General features: G+C 52.2%; 4 protein-coding genes across 5 annotated transcripts in view; 2 read left to right on the top strand and 2 right to left on the bottom strand.

Moving 5' to 3' along the window:
* LOC120869757 (lymphocyte antigen 6 complex locus protein G6f-like) overlaps positions 1-5,292 on the top strand; it is a 6,904-nt gene extending 1,612 nt beyond the window's left edge. The window contains 7 exon segments of the mRNA XM_040249033.1: positions 2,383-2,448; positions 2,950-2,967; positions 2,970-3,278; positions 3,363-3,626; positions 4,537-4,692; positions 4,835-4,901; positions 5,037-5,292. Of these exon segments, the coding sequence (XP_040104967.1) occupies positions 2,383-2,448; positions 2,950-2,967; positions 2,970-3,278; positions 3,363-3,626; positions 4,537-4,692; positions 4,835-4,901; positions 5,037-5,061 (905 nt within the window). The 3' untranslated portion in view covers positions 5,062-5,292.
* A 1,067-nt stretch (positions 5,293-6,359) lies between these two features.
* Positions 6,360-8,492, bottom strand: LOC120870554 (lymphocyte antigen 6G6e-like). Of its 2 annotated transcripts, XM_040250296.1 has the most exons (4): positions 8,260-8,492; positions 7,999-8,118; positions 7,173-7,298; positions 6,360-7,032 (listed from the first exon to the last, which is right to left on the bottom strand). In XM_040250296.1, the coding sequence occupies exons 2-4, from the start codon at positions 8,048-8,050 to the stop codon at positions 6,830-6,832; spliced, it is 381 nt and encodes a 126-aa protein (XP_040106230.1). In that variant the 5' UTR covers positions 8,051-8,118; positions 8,260-8,492; the 3' UTR covers positions 6,360-6,829. The 2 variants fall into 2 exon arrangements, with proteins under 2 accessions (XP_040106230.1, XP_040106229.1); XM_040250295.1 differs by lacking the exon at positions 8,260-8,492 and having other exon boundaries at positions 7,993-8,161.
* A 1,502-nt stretch (positions 8,493-9,994) lies between these two features.
* LY6G6D (lymphocyte antigen 6 family member G6D) lies at positions 9,995-11,876 on the top strand. The gene is made up of 3 exons (XM_040250294.1): positions 9,995-10,093; positions 10,188-10,334; positions 11,579-11,876. The coding sequence occupies exons 1-3, from the start codon at positions 10,039-10,041 to the stop codon at positions 11,800-11,802; spliced, it is 426 nt and encodes a 141-aa protein (XP_040106228.1). The 5' UTR covers positions 9,995-10,038; the 3' UTR covers positions 11,803-11,876.
* A 746-nt stretch (positions 11,877-12,622) lies between these two features.
* Positions 12,623-15,336, bottom strand: LY6G6C (lymphocyte antigen 6 family member G6C). The gene is made up of 3 exons (XM_040250298.1): positions 15,165-15,336; positions 13,741-13,851; positions 12,623-13,282 (listed from the first exon to the last, which is right to left on the bottom strand). The coding sequence occupies exons 1-3, from the start codon at positions 15,214-15,216 to the stop codon at positions 13,068-13,070; spliced, it is 378 nt and encodes a 125-aa protein (XP_040106232.1). The 5' UTR covers positions 15,217-15,336; the 3' UTR covers positions 12,623-13,067.
* Positions 15,337-16,083: the final 747 nt, after the last annotated feature.

Here is a 16,083-nt window from a genome sequence, read left to right on the forward strand (position 1 = left end):
ACATTAACACACCCACCCCCCAGCAACAAATGAGGGTGGGGCTCAGTGTGCAAATATCCAGATGCTTGCCCTGTTCTGGTGTAAGCAGCCTCTCAGGGTCCCCAGCGCTATCAGTCCCCATGCCCTTGGTGACACCCTGTTCACTGCTGCACACGCTCTTGACTTTCCTCCCTCTCCACTAACCTGCCTGCTGGCTCCTTTTTTTTGGGTCTTAATTCAAAATTATCCTTTATTCAAGATTATCCTTGTAACAAGTCAACAAGCAATGACAACCCCTCATTTGGGCTTCCCTGGTGGCTCAGGGGTAAAGAATCTGCCCACCAATGCAGGAGACACGGGTTTGATCCCTCGGTCAGGAAGATCCCCTAGAGAAGGAAATGGCAGCCCACTCTAGTAATCTTGCCTGGGAAATCCCATGGACAGAGGAGCCTGGTGGGTTACAGTCCATGGGGTCGCTGCTGCTGCTGCTAAGTCGCTTCAGTCGTGTCCGACTCCGTGTGACCCCATAGACGGCAGCCCACCAGGCTCCCCTGCCCCTGGGATTCTCCAGGCAAGAACACTGGAGTGGGTTGCCATTTCCTTCTCCAATGCATGAAAGTGAAAAGTGAAAGTGAAGTCTCTCAGTCGTGTCCGACTCCCAGAGACCCCATGGACTGCAGCCTACCAGGCTTCTCCATCCATGGGATTTTCCAGGCAAGAGACTAGAGTTGGGTGCCATTGCCTTCTCCCCTATGGGGTCGCAAAAGAGTCCAATATCATTTAGTGACTAAGCAACAACAACGAACTTTATATACATGGAATCATACAGCACATGCCCTTTGTTTCGGACTTTACTCCCATGTTTGTGAGATTCAACTTTGTTGCATGTCATTGTGACTTGTTCATTCTTGTTGCTATCGTTATGGGAATATACCACAGTTTATTTAGCCATTGTACAGTTGTATGTTAGATGTAGTATTTGGTGTGTATGAAATAGTTCATCAAAAACAATTTCAAACATAGCCTTTAAAAATAAATAACACAGTAAGACACTATGAGAGAAATATGAAGAGCTACCTTAAGAGAATCCTCTCTGGGGCAAAGGGATAAATCAGTGATTTCTCTAGGCCCCCTGCTATTCTTCTCCTTGAGTAACGACTTAATATATTCATCAGGGGCTCAGAAGCAGTCTGGAATGTGCCAGGCAGCCACAAAGGAAGTCATTCTCAGTCATTTAGGGAGTTCTGACTGAGTATGCTGACTTGGGCTGGATTCCCTAGAAACCAACATGAAGACTCAGCTTCTTCCCTCATGGCTAGTCTCCTGAATTGGAGGAGAGAGCATGAAATGTACTTTCAGACTGATGGGAGGTGGACAGCCATGACCTCTTCTGCATAGGCTTCTTCTCGCTCTCTCTTTTTTAATTTTTTAGTATTTCTTTGTTTTTATCATTTAAATTTTATTTATTTATTTATTTTTGGTTGTGCTGGGTCTTTGTTGCTGCATGAGGGCTTTCTCTAATTGCGGTGAGAGGGGGCTACTCTCTAATTGCAGTACACAGGCTTCTCTTATTTCGGGGGGCATGGGCTCCAGAAGACAGGCTCAGTAGTTGTGCTCATGGGCTGTTAGCCCACTGCGTGTGGGACCTTCCCAGAAACTGAAAGTGTTACTCAGTCATGTCCAACTCTTTGTGACCTCATGGACTGTAGCCTGCCAGGCTCCTCTGTCCATTGGATTTTCCTGACAAGGATACTGGAGTGGGTTGCCATTTCCTTCTCCAGGGGATCTTCCTGACCCAGGGATTGAACCTGGGTCTCCTACATTGCAGGCAGGCTACCAACTAAGCCACCAGACCAGAGGTCAAACCCATGTCCCCTGAATTGGCAGGCAGATTCTTAACCACTAGACCACCAGGGAAGTCCTTTTAAAATTTATTTTAATTAATTAATTTATTTGGCTGCACTGGGTCTTAGTTGCAGGATCTTTTTTTTAATGAATAGTTGTGGCATGCAGGATCTTTCATTGAGGCAGGTGGGATCTAGTTCCTTGACCAGGGATAGAACCCCGGGCCCCCTGCATTGGGAGTGTGGAGTCTCAGCCACTGCACCACCAAGCAAGCCCCTGCACAGGCTTCTTAGCACGGAGAGTCTTTGATCTGAGTTCTTCAGCCGATGTGGAGTCTGAAGGGTAAGGAGATTATGCTTGGAGTGGCCTGAACTGGTCCTTTCTTGGCATGGAAAGGTGGTTGCTACTTTTTCCCCAGTTGATCAGCTGGGCTTTATCTCCCCGGCATTCCCATCCCCCTCAGAGGCCCATGTCACTCCAGACTAGGGAATATAGGCTTTTATCTGGGCTTTGTTTCCTCCCTGGGAATCGCAGGTCCAGGCAAGAGAACTTGGTAAGCTCTCCCCGTGGCTGTCTTATTCCTCCTCTTTCTGTTCCTATGTGTGCTTCCCCAGGCTGAAGCAGGTAAGGAGCAGGGAGGGGTAGGGGGATTCTTCACTTCTCCACAGGGTCGGGAGGGACTGCTGCTGTTTCTCCTTAGGGGTCTGGGAAGGTGTTTGGCTCAAGAAGATAGATCTACCCCAGTTGACCTCCCCCTGCCTCTAATATTAGGAAAGATTCAGAGTCAATGAGTGTCCAGATCAGGCACCTTTAGAAAATAAGAGCGGACAAGTAAATGCTCATCCAGAAGAGGAAAAGCGAAAGGAAGGGATACGGGCACGTGTCGGCTATTCCAGCCTTCGCCCTCCTGCCCTCAGATCCCCGCATTCGCTGGAGGAGAGGTGGGGAAATCCTTACCCTCTTCTCTCCGTCTCACTTTTTTGTAGCTGTCACTTGAGAAAGGAGCTCACAGTCAGGCCCAGTGTTGGGGGACCCCAGAAGGGGGGAAGCCCGGGATGGGAGGTGGAGGGGTGGGGTCGCTGACCTGATGGAGGTCTCTGGTCTCACAATGCCCCGTCCCCACAGACAGCATCCAGGCCATCTATGCGGTCTGGGGGAGGCACTGGAGCTGCCATGTCCTTCACCACCTGCCCTGCATAGGGAAGAATTCCTGTCCTGGTTCCACAGCCCGGCAGCAGGCTCCTCCACTGCTTTCGTGGTCCACGTCCAAGTGGCCAGGCCCTCCCCAGACCCTGGGAAGCCCAGAAGGGAATCCAGGCTCAAACTGCTGGGAAACTACTCTTTGTGGCTGGAAGGGTCCAAGGCAGGAGACGCCGGGCGGTACTGGTGTGCTGTGCTGGCTCAGCGCTACAGGTACCAGAACTGGAGGGTGTATGATGTCTCCGTGCTCAGAGGTGAGTGGGGAGCCTGCAGACCAGGGGCCGCTGGGAGCCAGGGAAGTCCAGACAAAGAACTGAGCAGTCCCTCTCCCGCTCCAGGATCCCAGTTCTCTGCGAGGGCTGCAGATGGATCTTCCTGCTCTGTCCTCCTGTGTCCTGTGGCCCCTGCCAGGAGCCTGGACGCTGTGACCTGGCAGGAGGGGAAGGGTCCTGTGAAGGGGGGTGTGCAGTCCTTCTGGGGTGATGGGGCTACCCTGCTCTTAGTGTGTCCTGGGGAGGGGCTTCCTGAGCCCAGGGCACGTAAACCAGGAATCACCCACTGCCTTGTGCCTCAGAACAAAGGGATCAGCTTTAGCCTGGCAGGTGAACTGAGTGACAATAAGGGAAGGAATTGTTGCCTCCAACACATCCCCTACTGCTAGCTAGGGAATCTGTTGTTGGCTGTTATTTTCCTCCACTGCCTGTAGGAGGAGGGCTTTTTTTCTTTTCTCGATTGAATCCATAACAGAAAAGGGGGTTGGTTAAGCGAGCTTTCTCATCGGATAGACCATAAGCCAACAGGGAGAAGAAGAATTCTGGTGAATAATCTATGATTTTTGTGGAATATCCCTTAGCAGAAAGGAAAAAGTAAGAATTACTGCTGGGGCAGTTGTTTGTTGAAGAAAGGATATATGCACTGATGTTATAATGGCCCATTGATGGTGGAGGCAGAAGGAGAAAAAATATATAATTGTTTTACAATAAGAAGTCCATTATACAGAGAAAGAATGTTATTGGATGTAGAATAACCCATTCACAAGGCAGGAGGGAGGAGCAAATGGCCATTATTTTGGTAAGCAAAAAGCAGTGATGGGGTTTTCTTTCCCTCTACGTCCTCAGCACGTAATCTGGGGTCTGGCATGTGGTGGGCACTCAGCGAATGCCTGTGGAGTAGATGAATGGAAGAATGAATAAACAGAAGGCACTTTCTTATTTTCTTAAAAGGGTGAATTACTGTGTAGGGCATGAGGAAAAAAATCACAGTTATGGTTGATGGTCCAACCCAAAGTTAGCCATCCATGTGTAGCCTGTGGGGGCACCACCATTCAATATCAATGTTGGTTCATGAGGTCAGGGTGAGAGGCTAAGTGGGGTAGTGGATAGTAGGGGCAAGGAAGTCTTCTTTTGGAAAAACCCACCGAACTATGGGGGGAAAGCCTCTCTTTGGGGCACAAGGGACAGACTCCCCTCCCAGCCTCCCTCCTAATCCCTCTTGTCCTGCCCTTAACTGCAGCCTCCACGGATGCCTCCCCTGCCCTCTATGCCCCTTCCGCAAACTGGGATGTGGCCTGCATCCTGACGCTGTTGCTCACAGTGGGCCAGGGATTCACCATTGTGGTCCTTGGCGTCATGCTCCGGAGGCACAGGGCCCAGGGGGCTCAACACAGAAGTGAGTCCCTCCTTCCCAGAGGGGTGGACTCACATCGTGCCTCTCTACCCTTCTTCTCTAGGGGAGAAGGTGGGGTAAGGAAGAGAGCTCTGAGTCACCTGGTGACTTCTCTGCTGCACTTCATATGGCTTTTTCTCTCCAGAAGCCTCATTTCCTCAGTTCAAACCTGAGATCCAGGTCTATGAGAACATCCATTTGGCCCATCTCAGGTGAGGAGCTACTAGGGGGCAGAGGCTTAAATCCCGGAGGAGACTGAAGTTGGGGTGGGGATGGGATGCTGGTTCCCGAGGAGGTGGAGGAAGGAAGTATCCTTAATCTGTCTTTCTGCTTTGCAAAACCCATAGCCCACCTGCCCCTAAAACCAGGTGATCTTGAGGACATCTGCTAGGAAGTGTGACCTGCTGACTCCCTGGCTATCTGACACCTGAAGGATTCCGGAAAACCTTGGAAAGGGGGGAGGGGCTGAGAGTGCTATTTCACAGTCAGGTTGGTCTCCAGCCAAGCTGTGTGTGTCTGTGAGAGTGTGTGTATATGAGTGTGTGTGTGTGTGTGTGTGTGTTAAGGGGCTGGGGGCTGAAGGAAAGAAGAAGCATTATTCCATGATGTCCCTTATGAAAGGGTGTGGTTTCCTGTCTCGCTGTAGCCAGTGGAGGGGGTGGCCCTGAGCCTGCAGTACCATAGAGTTCAGGGGAGCCTGGGGTCACTGGCAGGGGCTGGGGAGAGGTGAGGATGGGAAGAAAGGAGACAGGAATCCAGAGACTTGAGCAGTGGTAAGAATCAGTTATGGGGGTACCAAAGGACAAACGGTAGAAACTGAAGAAGAGGGGAGGAAAGAGTCTCAAGTCACAGGAAAAGGGAAGAGATGGAGAGAGAGAGAGAGGAAAATTAGAAGTATGAAGAAGGAGGATTGAAGGACAGAAGAAAGGAAAGAAGACTCACCTCTAAATTACGCCAGACCTCACTGCCATCTCATCCTCACAAAGAAGAAATTGAGAGAGAACCAGCACCTCTAATCAGACGCCAGACTTCCTCAGATGGAAGGGGAGGGGACGGAATCAGGACGGGTGGGGGGTGCCCTTGCCCAGCCTCCACCCCTCGGTTCCCTCCTTATCGTAGGCGCTCCCCCTGCTTATCCTGTGGCATCCGGAGCAGGGCACAGCTTATCACCCTGATGTCCTGGGGGCCCCACGAGTCACACACAAGCTATCTCCCTGGGCAGAGGGAGTGTCCACAGCAGTGGGTGGGTGAATTCCCTGGTGGGGTGTGTAACTGGGCCCTGCGTGTTGGGTGATGAGTGAACAAGTCTGGGCTTGAAGAATGGGAGAGGGTGCTGGTGCTCCTAGTCTCAGGCAGCATGGAGCTGGCCTCCCAGCCACACCCTCACCACTCCACAAGAGCCCCTTTGTGATCTGCTCAAGCTTGGGCTTCACTGGAGAAAAGCGTTCTTGGAGGTGTCACCTAAAAACCTTTACGCTGCAGTGGCTTAAGTAAGCTATGGCAAGAAGGAGGATACCAACGACAGATGGAGGATGAAGTGAAAGTCGTGGTTCAGGTGCCAGCACCCCAGCCAAACCTGCTCAGCAGCTCTAGCTTGCTGTTAGAGATAGCACCCGTGCCTGCACAGGTACACACACACACACACACAGAGACACACACATAGAGCAGTGTTACTGAACTTCCAGATCGCACTTTTATTACATTTACTCTTCATAGTTCCCCAGCCTTCCTTCCTGATCTACCAAATTAATCTTTCCTAGGAGGACTCTCTTCCTCATCACACTTGATACTCCTTCCATCCCCTTGCCTGGGACCCACAACTCCTTCAAACACCTGCCTTGCCAGAGAGCTGGGGAATACAGAATGCATCAGAAACAAGCATCTAGAAAAGACCAAGGATTTAGGGCACATCTTCTTTATGAGGCTGGGCTCTGGGAATGTTCCTCTGGGCAGCCAGGGGCTGGAGCAATGCCTGGAGGAATCAGGTTTGGGGAGGGGCCTGTGAAGGTGTTGGCTCCAGGGATCTGAGATCTCTGTACACGGTCAGGTTCTTAGGCAAATCTCCAAAGATCTCTGTGCCGGTGTTGCCGGGGCTGCAGTTGACAATGGAGGAGTCTTGAACTGGAGGCTGGTGGCCTCCCTAGGTGAAGCTGGCCAGGAGGACAAGCAGGGTGATGAGGAGGAGGCTGGGGAGCTGACGTGGTGTGGTAGCCAAGTTGCACAGGTCCTGCTCGCAGCAGTGGTGTCGAAGAGTGTAGGAACGGGACCAGTAGGTGGTGTGGCCCTGCAGGGAGCACTCGGCCCTTGGGAGGCAGCCCTTCCGCTCGATGACCTCACTCTGTTCTATGGGACAGAAGTGGTTGGGGGAGGGGGGAGCTGAGGCCGGGCTGAAGGAGGCAAGGGCCATGGGGTCCCACGAAAGGCAGGATTGGATGGCAGTGGGGAAGACCTAGGGAACATCCATCAGACCAGAGTCCTCCTACCTGAGGTACCAATACTGATGCCACAAACTTCATCCTCCTGACACTTGGTGGGAACAGGGTAGCAGGGTTTGGCAAAGTTGCAGGTGTAACAGCGGAGCTGTGTCTGGGCCAGGGAGGCGGCAAGACCTGTGGAGTCTGTGGAGATCCGTCAGGGAGGAGAAGCAAACAGGGCAGGTGAGAGGCCCAGCCCAGATTTGGGAATGGGCTGCACAGACAGAGGTGATACACAAAGTGGGGAAAGGGGAGCGGTGAAGCGGAGGGAGAAGCAGACCGAAGTAGAAAAAGAGACAAAGCAGGGAGTGGAGATCATGCACGAAAAGGAAAAGGCAGGGAGGCATGAGGGATGCAGGGAGCATGCGAGAAACACACAGCCATGAACAGAAGCCAAGGGAACCAGAGGTGACACAGAGAATGACACAAAAAGCCGGGCTGGAGCCAGGAGGGGGTGCCAGTGAAGAAGTCAAACAGATGGTGCCGAGTCGGACGAGAAAATAGGAATTAACATTGACCAAGGTGCCCAGCAAAGAAGCAAGAGGTGAGATAAGGGTCAGGGGAGACAGAGGCTTGTCAAAGATGCCACAAGGAAGAGACAGTTATTCTCAAATGCCTTTGAAAGGAAAGCTTTCTTACTCCACTTCATCAGGCTGGCCTGAGACCGTTCCCAGTAGCTCTTCTTTCCAAACCCACTACAGCTCTCTCCTCGCATAGGTCAGCACCCTCTCCCTCACCCCCCTACCCCTAGCTCTCAGGCTCCTCCACAAACCCCTGCCACCACCACCGCCCTACCCTGCTCCCTGTCCCCAGGGATTCTCCAGCTCACCCTTACCCAGCGCCCCACCAAGGAACAGGATGCAGAGGAAGATGCTGGAGGTACCCATGTCTGGACCCGGGACACAGGAGTCTGGGAGAATGTGACCTGCACCCTGAGATCCTAGAGCTGGAGCATCTGAGTGAGACAGGGAGGGACCAGGAAACAAACACACCTAGGGAGTGAATCTGAGGGTGAGGCGGAACAGGGCCCAGACTCAGCAGCCGGAAACAGGAGAGTTCCTGGCCCTGAAGCTCTCACACCCTCCCTGCCTCCTACAGGAGCCTGCTCTTGCCCTGAGGGTCTTCTCTATTCTTGCAGCTTACTCTCGGCTTGTCTGTCGCTCTTGAATGGTGTCTGTCAGCGTCTGTCACTTTCCCTCCTCCTCCTCCTCTCCCTCCCTCTCCTTGTCTCAAGCTGCTCTTTGCTCTTTCATCTCCTTGTTTTTGTTTGTCTGTCTTCCCCTTCTGTGCATTTAAGTCTCTCAAGGTCACTCTCCTAAACAGCCCTGGCTCAGATCTGTTTTGCGAGTGGTGTTTGAGTGTGGACTCAGCAAGCCCCCACCCAACCACCCACCCGCACACGCAGCTATGGACCCCACCTAGCTGCCCATCCCTTTGATCCCCCAAGCTTCAACATCCGTACCCCATAATTATCTCTCACAGTTTTACTACATTAGAGGAAATAATTAATCATGGGTGAGGCCAGAGGGACTGATGTATTTCCACTGGTGCAGGGGTAGGCTTCAGAAAGACTAGGAAGGAAGGCAGGGATAAGATTTGGGTCGGGGGTAGAGTCTGGAAGACTGGGGCTTAAGAGACTGGGGAGAAGAGTCAGCACCTGGGGAATCAGGGCAGACTGTACCAGGAGTAAGAGGCAGACAGGGTGGGGAGTGAGACAGAGGAGACACAGGTATCCACTGAGTAGCAGTTTTCAAAAACATTTTTTAATCTCAGGACCTCTTTACACTCAAAAATTACTGAAGACCCCAAAGAATTTTTATTATGTAAGTTATATCAATATTTGCTATATGAGAAATTAAAGCAGAACATTTTAACAGATTCATTAAAAAATATAAAGCTATAAACCTGTTGTTATTTAGTCCCTAAGTCGTGTCCGACACTTTGCGACCCCATGAACCGCCAGGCTCCTCTGTCCATGGAATTTTCCAGGTGAGAATACTGGAGTGGGTTGCCATTTCCTCCTCCAGGGGATCTTCCCCACCCAGGGATGGAATGTGCATCTCCTGTTTTGGCAGGGGATTCTTTACCACTGAGCCACCAGGGAAGACCCACACAGTGGTCAGAAACTGTTACATGTTAACAAAACACATTTTTGTGAAAAAATAATGTCTTTCCCAACAGTATAGTGAGAAGAGTGGCATTTCTTTACCCTTTGGGGAATCTGTTTAATATGGGGCTTCCCTCGTGGCTCAGAGGTTAAAGCGTCTACCTGTAATGCAGGAGACCTAAGTTCGATCCCTGGGTGGGGAAGATCCCCTGGAGAAGGAAATGGCACCTCACTCCAGTATTCTTGCCTGGAGAATCCCATGGAAGGAGGAGCCTGGTGGGCTGCAGTCCACGGGGTCACAGAGTCGGACACAACTGAGCGACTTCACTTTCACTTTAACAGAAGAAATAGAAGATGGATGGGTTTTCACATCTGCTTCTGCATTCAGCCTGTTGGGATTTTGATTGAGTATATATATGATGAAAAACTGACAGATGTGTAGCTGGAAAAGGAAGACTGTCCAGGACTCTCTGAAAGGGTCTTAAGAACCCCGGGAGTTCTGGGGCCACCGTTTTAGACGTGTTTCTGAGATGGAAGAGTTAGGGGACATCAGAGGATGCTGAGCGCTCTTTCTCTCCTGGGGAGTCCTTCCCCAGGGGGCCCTCCCTATCCCCACTGGGGCCCCGCTGCCGTCTAGGGGAGACAGACTCTTTCCTCCCTTTTTATTGCCCTATAAAGCCCAAGGCAACGGGATAAAAGGCCGGCAGAGCGAAGACCAGGGAGGGGGGTGGGCGGGAGGGAGAGGTGCTACAGACACAGGCAGACGCAATGAACCCCCTATGTGCTGGGATCCTGCTCGGCACCTTGCTGGGGGCTGCCTTGGGTAAGAAGGCACCCGGGGCGCCTGTCACAGAGACCCGTCGCCCTGTGCCAGCCACCCCCGAGCGCCTGGTCCAGCACCTCTTCTCTCCCACCAGGAAACCGCATGCGGTGCTATGACTGCGGTGGAGGCCCCAGCGGCTCCTGCAAAGAGACGGTGACCACTTGCGGAGAGGGCGAGCGCTGCGGCTTCCTGGAGCGCAAACCCCAACCAGACCTGGCACAGACCAAACTGTCTGGAAACCGTGAGTCCTCAGTGTGTCCCTCTTCCTCCCAGCCCCTCCCTGCCTCCAGCCCCTACTACTTCAGTCCTTCTGGCTTCCAGAACCTTCCAGGCTCAGTTGAGCTCTGGGCAGATGGTGCCGCTGTCAGAATGAAGCAGCCTGGAGCCCCTTCTGGCTCCTGGCACTGAGCCCCTGGAAGCCTGCTGTCTGCGTGGCCTCACCTCCCTCCTCTCTGCCCTCCAGAAAGAGACTCATAGGCCCATGTACTCACAAATGGTTGAAAGAGCTCTCTACCTTGAGGGTAGGGACCAAAATATTCAACCAAACTTCTACTCTCAGGCATCAACTAAGGTCCAGGGAAGTATATGTGTATGTATAGTCTAATTTTTTTAATTTCAAAATAATTTTAGATTGACAGAAAAGTTAATTTTATTTAAAAACAGTACAGGTTAGCGCTGTGTATCCTTACCCAACTTCCGGTAATGTTAATGTCTTATATAAGCATAGTGTGCATGTAGTCAGAGTCTTAGTCGCGCATATGGACTGCAGCCCACCAGGCTCCTCTGTCCATGGGCTTTTCTGGGCCAGAATACTGGAGTGGGCTGCCATTTCCATCTCTAGGAGATCTCCCCGACCCGAGGATCGAATCTTCGTTTTCTGTATCTCCTGCGTTGGCAGACAGCTTCTGTACCACTGAGCCGATTGGGAAGCCCATATAACCGCAGTACAATTAGCAAAATCAGAAAATAACACTGGTTCAGTAGGACTAATCTACAGATCTTGCTCGATATAGCCTGCTGTCCCTTTCATGTCTTTTTTCTGATCCGGGATCCACCGCCTTTTGCTCTCCTACCTTAGTTGTCATCTCTCTGTGACGGTGTGCTGAGTCTTCCTTTGATTCTATGATATTGACACTTTTTTCCTTTTCTTTGTATTTCTTGATCTTGATACTTTTACTTGATCTCTGCTACTGGATACTGATGCGTTATTTTAGAGAATGTCCTGCCATTTGGATTAACCTGATATTTTCTTGTGATTAGACTGAGGTCCTGAGTTTTGGGAAATAAGTGATGTTGCTCCCTTTCAGTGGATGCTGTTAGGGCTTCACGATGTCAGCATGTTAACTGTGATCACTTGGTTTCAGGGAGGTGTTTTTTGAGGGGGCGGAGGATCCCTTTGGGCTCCTTGAAATCATATCTGCTCTGCCCCAGAAGGCAAGTCCTCAAGCCAGGAGTTCAACACCCCAGTCTCATTTTCTCTTTCAGCCTCAGTGACCTTGATTCATCACCATCCAGCCTGCGTGGCAGCCCATCATTGCAATCAAGTGGAGACAGAAGTGGTGGGAGACGTGACTTATTCGACCCACAGGGATTGCTGCGTTGGTGACCTGTGCAATGGTGCTGTGGCGAGCACTGCAGCCCCCACGAGCATTGTGGCTGCAGCAGTCACCACACTGGCCTGGCTCTTGCCAGGACTCTGGAGAGGGTAATGGGAGCAGGGGAGGAGAAGGCAGCAAGGAAATGAAGGAGATCTGTGAGCCATTAAAATCTATCGACCACTCCAGAGCTGACTGGAAAATTCCATCTTTTGTTGATAGGAGGGCTGAAGGGGTAATACAGGGGCATCCAGGCTCTAGTTTAGGGGTTATCAAAGATCAGTGGACTTAGCTACAGTGGTACACTTCTTAACCAACTAAACCCCAAAGGACAATGGAGAATCTGCCCTAAAGTGACTCCTACCTGTTGCCAGGGAGAGTCTTTCTTAGCAACAAGGATCACTGAGGAGAGCAGGCTCTGGGCCGGCCACCAGGAATCAGTGAGTCTGGTTGTCTGGGCTTGTTCCCCTTCCCCCCACTGGCAACCTGACTCCCAGTATGACTATTTGGAATCAAGAAAGGAAATGTAAACACTGTGGCAGGACAGAGCCTTGGTGCCCCACCTACTAGGCCAGGTGAGGCCTCTGACTCTAACCTGAGGGACTGAGGCCTGGAAGGAGGGGCCCAGGTCCCATCCCTGTGCAACTCTCCTACCACTTCTGAGGAGCCCGCAAGCCAGGCTTGCACCTCCTTCTTGGCAGTACAACACAGGTGTGGCCTAAATATAGGATAAAGATTGTTTCTCCAAATACTGGGCCACCCCCAGACACTGGAAGAAAGGACAGTTCTGAAAAACCAGTTTCTCCCTTTGCCCCAACCCTGGCCTCCCAGAGAAACTCCCTGAAGGGCCCTTTGGTGAGGGTGGGGGCTGAGAGTGTTATTTGCTGGAAGGGGGTGCTGACAATAGATCTTCTGACAATAAACACACAATAGATCGGCTCTACACATTTATTACTCGGAATGGAAAGGGGTGGGCATGGGGATGAGGTATGTATGGGAGCCAGGATTTGAAGGGTCAGTGAGGTTATTGGGTGCTTCCTGGCAGCCTTCACTGGGGACAGGACAGAACTCCATTTCAGGCCCAGATTCCAATTGCTCTTCACACAGGGCATAGGAAAGCACAGGAAGCAAAGTGGGGCGCTCTCCCTGGAAGCAATGGAGGATCTGGAGTGGTGTCGAGGGAAATGGGAAGGGTCTCTCTGGGAAAGCAGAGTGGAGGGCGTGAGTGGAAAGATGGATGGAGAGACCGGTCTAGTTAAAGCAATGTGAAGGATCTGGAGAGATGCTTTTCTGAGCAAAAGGAAGCAGGGGGTATGGAGACACAAGAAGAGAGGCTCAGGCGAAGGCAGATGGAAGGAGGGGCAGCCATGGAGCCAGTCTCAGTGCAATAGCCAGAGGCCAAGGCCAGCCAAGGAAGTGAGGAAGACAAGGGTCAGGGCTGGCGCGGGCCGAGGGGCTGGGCTATTGCAGTTGTCCTGGCTGCAGCAGGTGGTGTGATAGGTCAGACCCCCCTTCTGGTTGGTTTGGTTGACCGCCGGCTTACAGGGCTCTCCTGGCGTGCCACAGTCAAGTCGGGAGAAAACCCACATCTTCCCTGGGGTTAGGAGGGAGTAAAGAGGTTAGTAAAGACAGGCACTCGGCATGCCTGGGTCCATTCCCCCCCGCCCCAGCCATGCACCCCATTTGGGCTTCCATCCTTCCCAACTCTGCCCCTGGCCCTGCCCTTCTGTATTTCTTCTCAGTCTAACCTTTCTCGTGCACTTCCTTACCCTGCCCCCGCACCCCAATCCTGGGCCTATCACTTGCTGCCCATGAAGCTTTGGACCAGTTCCTGTGTCTTTCAGAGGCTGTTTCCTCAATATAATAATAGCATCCACATCATAGGATGTCATGAACATAAATTCAAACAACCCATGTGAAGATACAGGATGGTGCCTGGGAAACAGTAATCCTTGGCCAAATATTATCATTGCTGTAGTTCTCTGTTCCACCTCAGCCCCAGCCATAGAGTCCCCCACTGGTCCCCCTCCCCACTGACGAAGGGGATGATACCAATGTACGCGTGGGTTGTCAGGCATTGATGTCCTGGTTCCAGGCGGCAGGACTTCCGGTCCACACAGCCCAGCACTGGGAGCTTGTAGCAGGAGTGACATCGAATATCAGCTGGGAAGACACAAGTGACAGAATATATGACTCACCAAGGGATGAGCCAAGCTGGTGGGTGGGGTTGGAGAGGAGTCAGTCAAGTTGGGGTTCTGACCTGTTTGGTCTGCTAGAGACAGAACAGGTAAGGGATGCAAAAAAAATGTAGAAGTGGGTGAGGGTGGAGTTGGTCTGTGAATGGCCCACACCCTAAACATCCTTCTTCACTCTAACCCATCTGGAGATGAGTCAAGAGGGGCAGTTACCAACAATGGGGCTGGGGGCGGATGGAATGTGAGACTACCACTGGGAAGGAATGTGTAGGTGTCTAGGGAGGAGATGAAGGAATTCAGAAGGTTACAGATGAAGAGATGAAATAGGAAGAAATATTCAAAGTAAAAAATCAATCGTGGAGGTTATAACACTTGCAGGAATGGCTTGGAGCTTAAGGCAGGCAAGAAAGCCACCTGGGGGGGCCAGGTAAACAAAGCATTCTTTACCTCCTGGGGCTGCCAAGGGTGTGGGAAGAGGAAGCAGACCCAAAATAAATCCTCCCACCCTGGTGGGTCTCCGACAGAAAGGAGTAGTATCTAAGAGGCAGATCATCAGAATAGATCTGAGCACTTTACCAAAATGGAGAGGATGAGTGCAGAAGGTGGCACTCCCATGGTTCCTGCCACATCTGATTCAAGGTTTGAGAAAAGGAAGAGTTCAGGCCATGGGTGGAGGAGCCTGGTGATCACCTCTCAGTGAAACCCACCTCATCCTGGGGGTGAGCAACCTTGACATTCTCTCCCTAGTAGGCTGGGCAATCTCCCTGGCTCCCTGGAATCCTCCACAGAGCTTGTGTCCCTGGAAGTATGCACCCCAGGGGGGAGCTGGGCGGGGAGGGGACCTAGGAAAGACCACTGCTTGAGGGACAGAGCACAAAGTCCCTGATGGAGTAGATGGGAGGATGGGTAGCAAAAGAAGCCCCAGCCGGATGCTTAGTTTTCTGGGAGAACACCCTGGCTGAGTGGAGAGAGGAGAAAGCAGGTAAACTGGATCCTGTAATGAGGTTGGAAGGGGAACTGGATATGAGAGTTTATGAGAATTGGGGAACCGGGAACCTGTAACCCTGGGCAGTTAGAAGAGTGGGTTTTGGAGGTGGGGAAGAGGCTGAAGGATGGAGATGGGGGAGAACAGAGCAAGGACCCTGTCACAGGGGCACAGGAGAGCCGAGGCAGTTGGGTCCGAGGGCGCTTGGGATCCATGGGTACCAAGGACAGTGGCTGGGGCAGGGTTTAAAAATCCTGACCAGGTGAACCACATCCTGAGGGGCCCCAGGGGCTCACCTGAGACCCAGCAGAGCAGAGCAGACAAGGAGAGCAGGAGAAGGGCCCTCATGGTGGGGGTCCTGAGAACGGCAGCAGCCGACAGAGCAGGACTTCAGGGATCTGGCTTTCGCTCTGGGACTTCAGTGGCCTTTTTGGAGTTTATAATCACAACAGTCCCTCCCTCCCTGGCCTCTGGTGGCCCCTCCTTCCCCATTTAGGGAAGGGCTAAGCAGGACCCAGTGGACGAGTGGGATGGGGATGGGAAGAGACAGGTATGGGGAGGGCAGGTGCAGCAGTGACTAACTCCATTTTGCTTCTTGGTTTCCGTCTAAGACACACCCTCCTGGCCCCCAGGAGTAACATCTCTGTCTGCCTAATCCTCTGGAGAAGTATCACTAAAGGCCCCTGTGATGTTATAGCGGCTGGGGTGGTAGGAGCATCTCCTGGTTCCTGGGAAATGGACAATGGGGTGCAGCCCCAGCTGACTACCAAATTTTGGTCCCTGGGGGGCACTGGTAGGGGCATGTAGGCAGGAATTAAGCATCAAATTCATCTCACTTCAGCCCCCACTTTGTTTTCCCAAGCCCTGCTCAGCCATGGGATGAAGGAGTAGGGTTTGTGATGTCACCATGAGTTTGTGTGATGTCATAGCAGCAGAGACAAGGGCTGGAGCTGCCTGTTAAGGAGGGGCTGCCTCAGAACCCCTGAAGCTTCTCAGGACCTTGCCCTGGCTCCACTTGGGTTTGGCCTGGCCTTGGTTCCTCTGGTGCAGTGAAGGCCGAGGGTGTGGGGCTGTGCATCTGCTAGAGCCAAAACCTGCTCAGCTGGGTGCGGCTCCTTGGGCCAGCAGGGACAGAATGGGCGCAGAGAGGCGAGGTAGCAGCTAAAATAGGAATAGGAATAGTCACAATGGCAAGCACATAGTGCTCCTATGACT

Source organism: Oryx dammah, unplaced genomic scaffold (assembly GCF_014754425.2).
Source record: "Oryx dammah isolate SB20612 unplaced genomic scaffold, SCBI_Odam_1.1 HiC_scaffold_11, whole genome shotgun sequence".
Classification (NCBI taxonomy): domain Eukaryota; kingdom Metazoa; phylum Chordata; class Mammalia; order Artiodactyla; family Bovidae; genus Oryx; species Oryx dammah.

What these genes read in the sequence shown, in the direction of transcription:
- LOC120870554 (XM_040250295.1), bottom strand. Translation starts at nt 8,050, where the DNA reads ATGGGTACCTCCAGCATCTTCCTCTGCATCCTGTTCCTTGGTGGGGCG. An exon ending in TGGTGGGGCGCTGGGTAAGG is followed by an intron (nt 7,299 to 7,992) that starts GTGAGCTGGAGA and finishes CAGACTCCACAG; the next exon opens with GTCTTGCCGCCTCCCTGGCC. An exon ending in CATCAGTATTGGTACCTCAG is followed by an intron (nt 7,033 to 7,172) that starts GTAGGAGGACTC and finishes TCTGTCCCATAG; the next exon opens with AACAGAGTGAGGTCATCGAG.
- LY6G6C (XM_040250298.1), bottom strand. Translation starts at nt 15,216, where the DNA reads ATGAGGGCCCTTCTCCTGCTCTCCTTGTCTGCTCTGCTCTGCTGGGTC. An exon ending in TCTGCTCTGCTGGGTCTCAG is followed by an intron (nt 13,852 to 15,164) that starts GTGAGCCCCTGG and finishes GTGTCTTCCCAG; the next exon opens with CTGATATTCGATGTCACTCC. An exon ending in GACAACCCACGCGTACATTG is followed by an intron (nt 13,283 to 13,740) that starts GTATCATCCCCT and finishes TCCTAACCCCAG; the next exon opens with GGAAGATGTGGGTTTTCTCC.
- LY6G6D (XM_040250294.1), top strand. Translation starts at nt 10,039, where the DNA reads ATGAACCCCCTATGTGCTGGGATCCTGCTCGGCACCTTGCTGGGGGCT. An exon ending in CTTGCTGGGGGCTGCCTTGG is followed by an intron (nt 10,094 to 10,187) that starts GTAAGAAGGCAC and finishes CTCTCCCACCAG; the next exon opens with GAAACCGCATGCGGTGCTAT. An exon ending in GACCAAACTGTCTGGAAACC is followed by an intron (nt 10,335 to 11,578) that starts GTGAGTCCTCAG and finishes TTTCTCTTTCAG; the next exon opens with CCTCAGTGACCTTGATTCAT.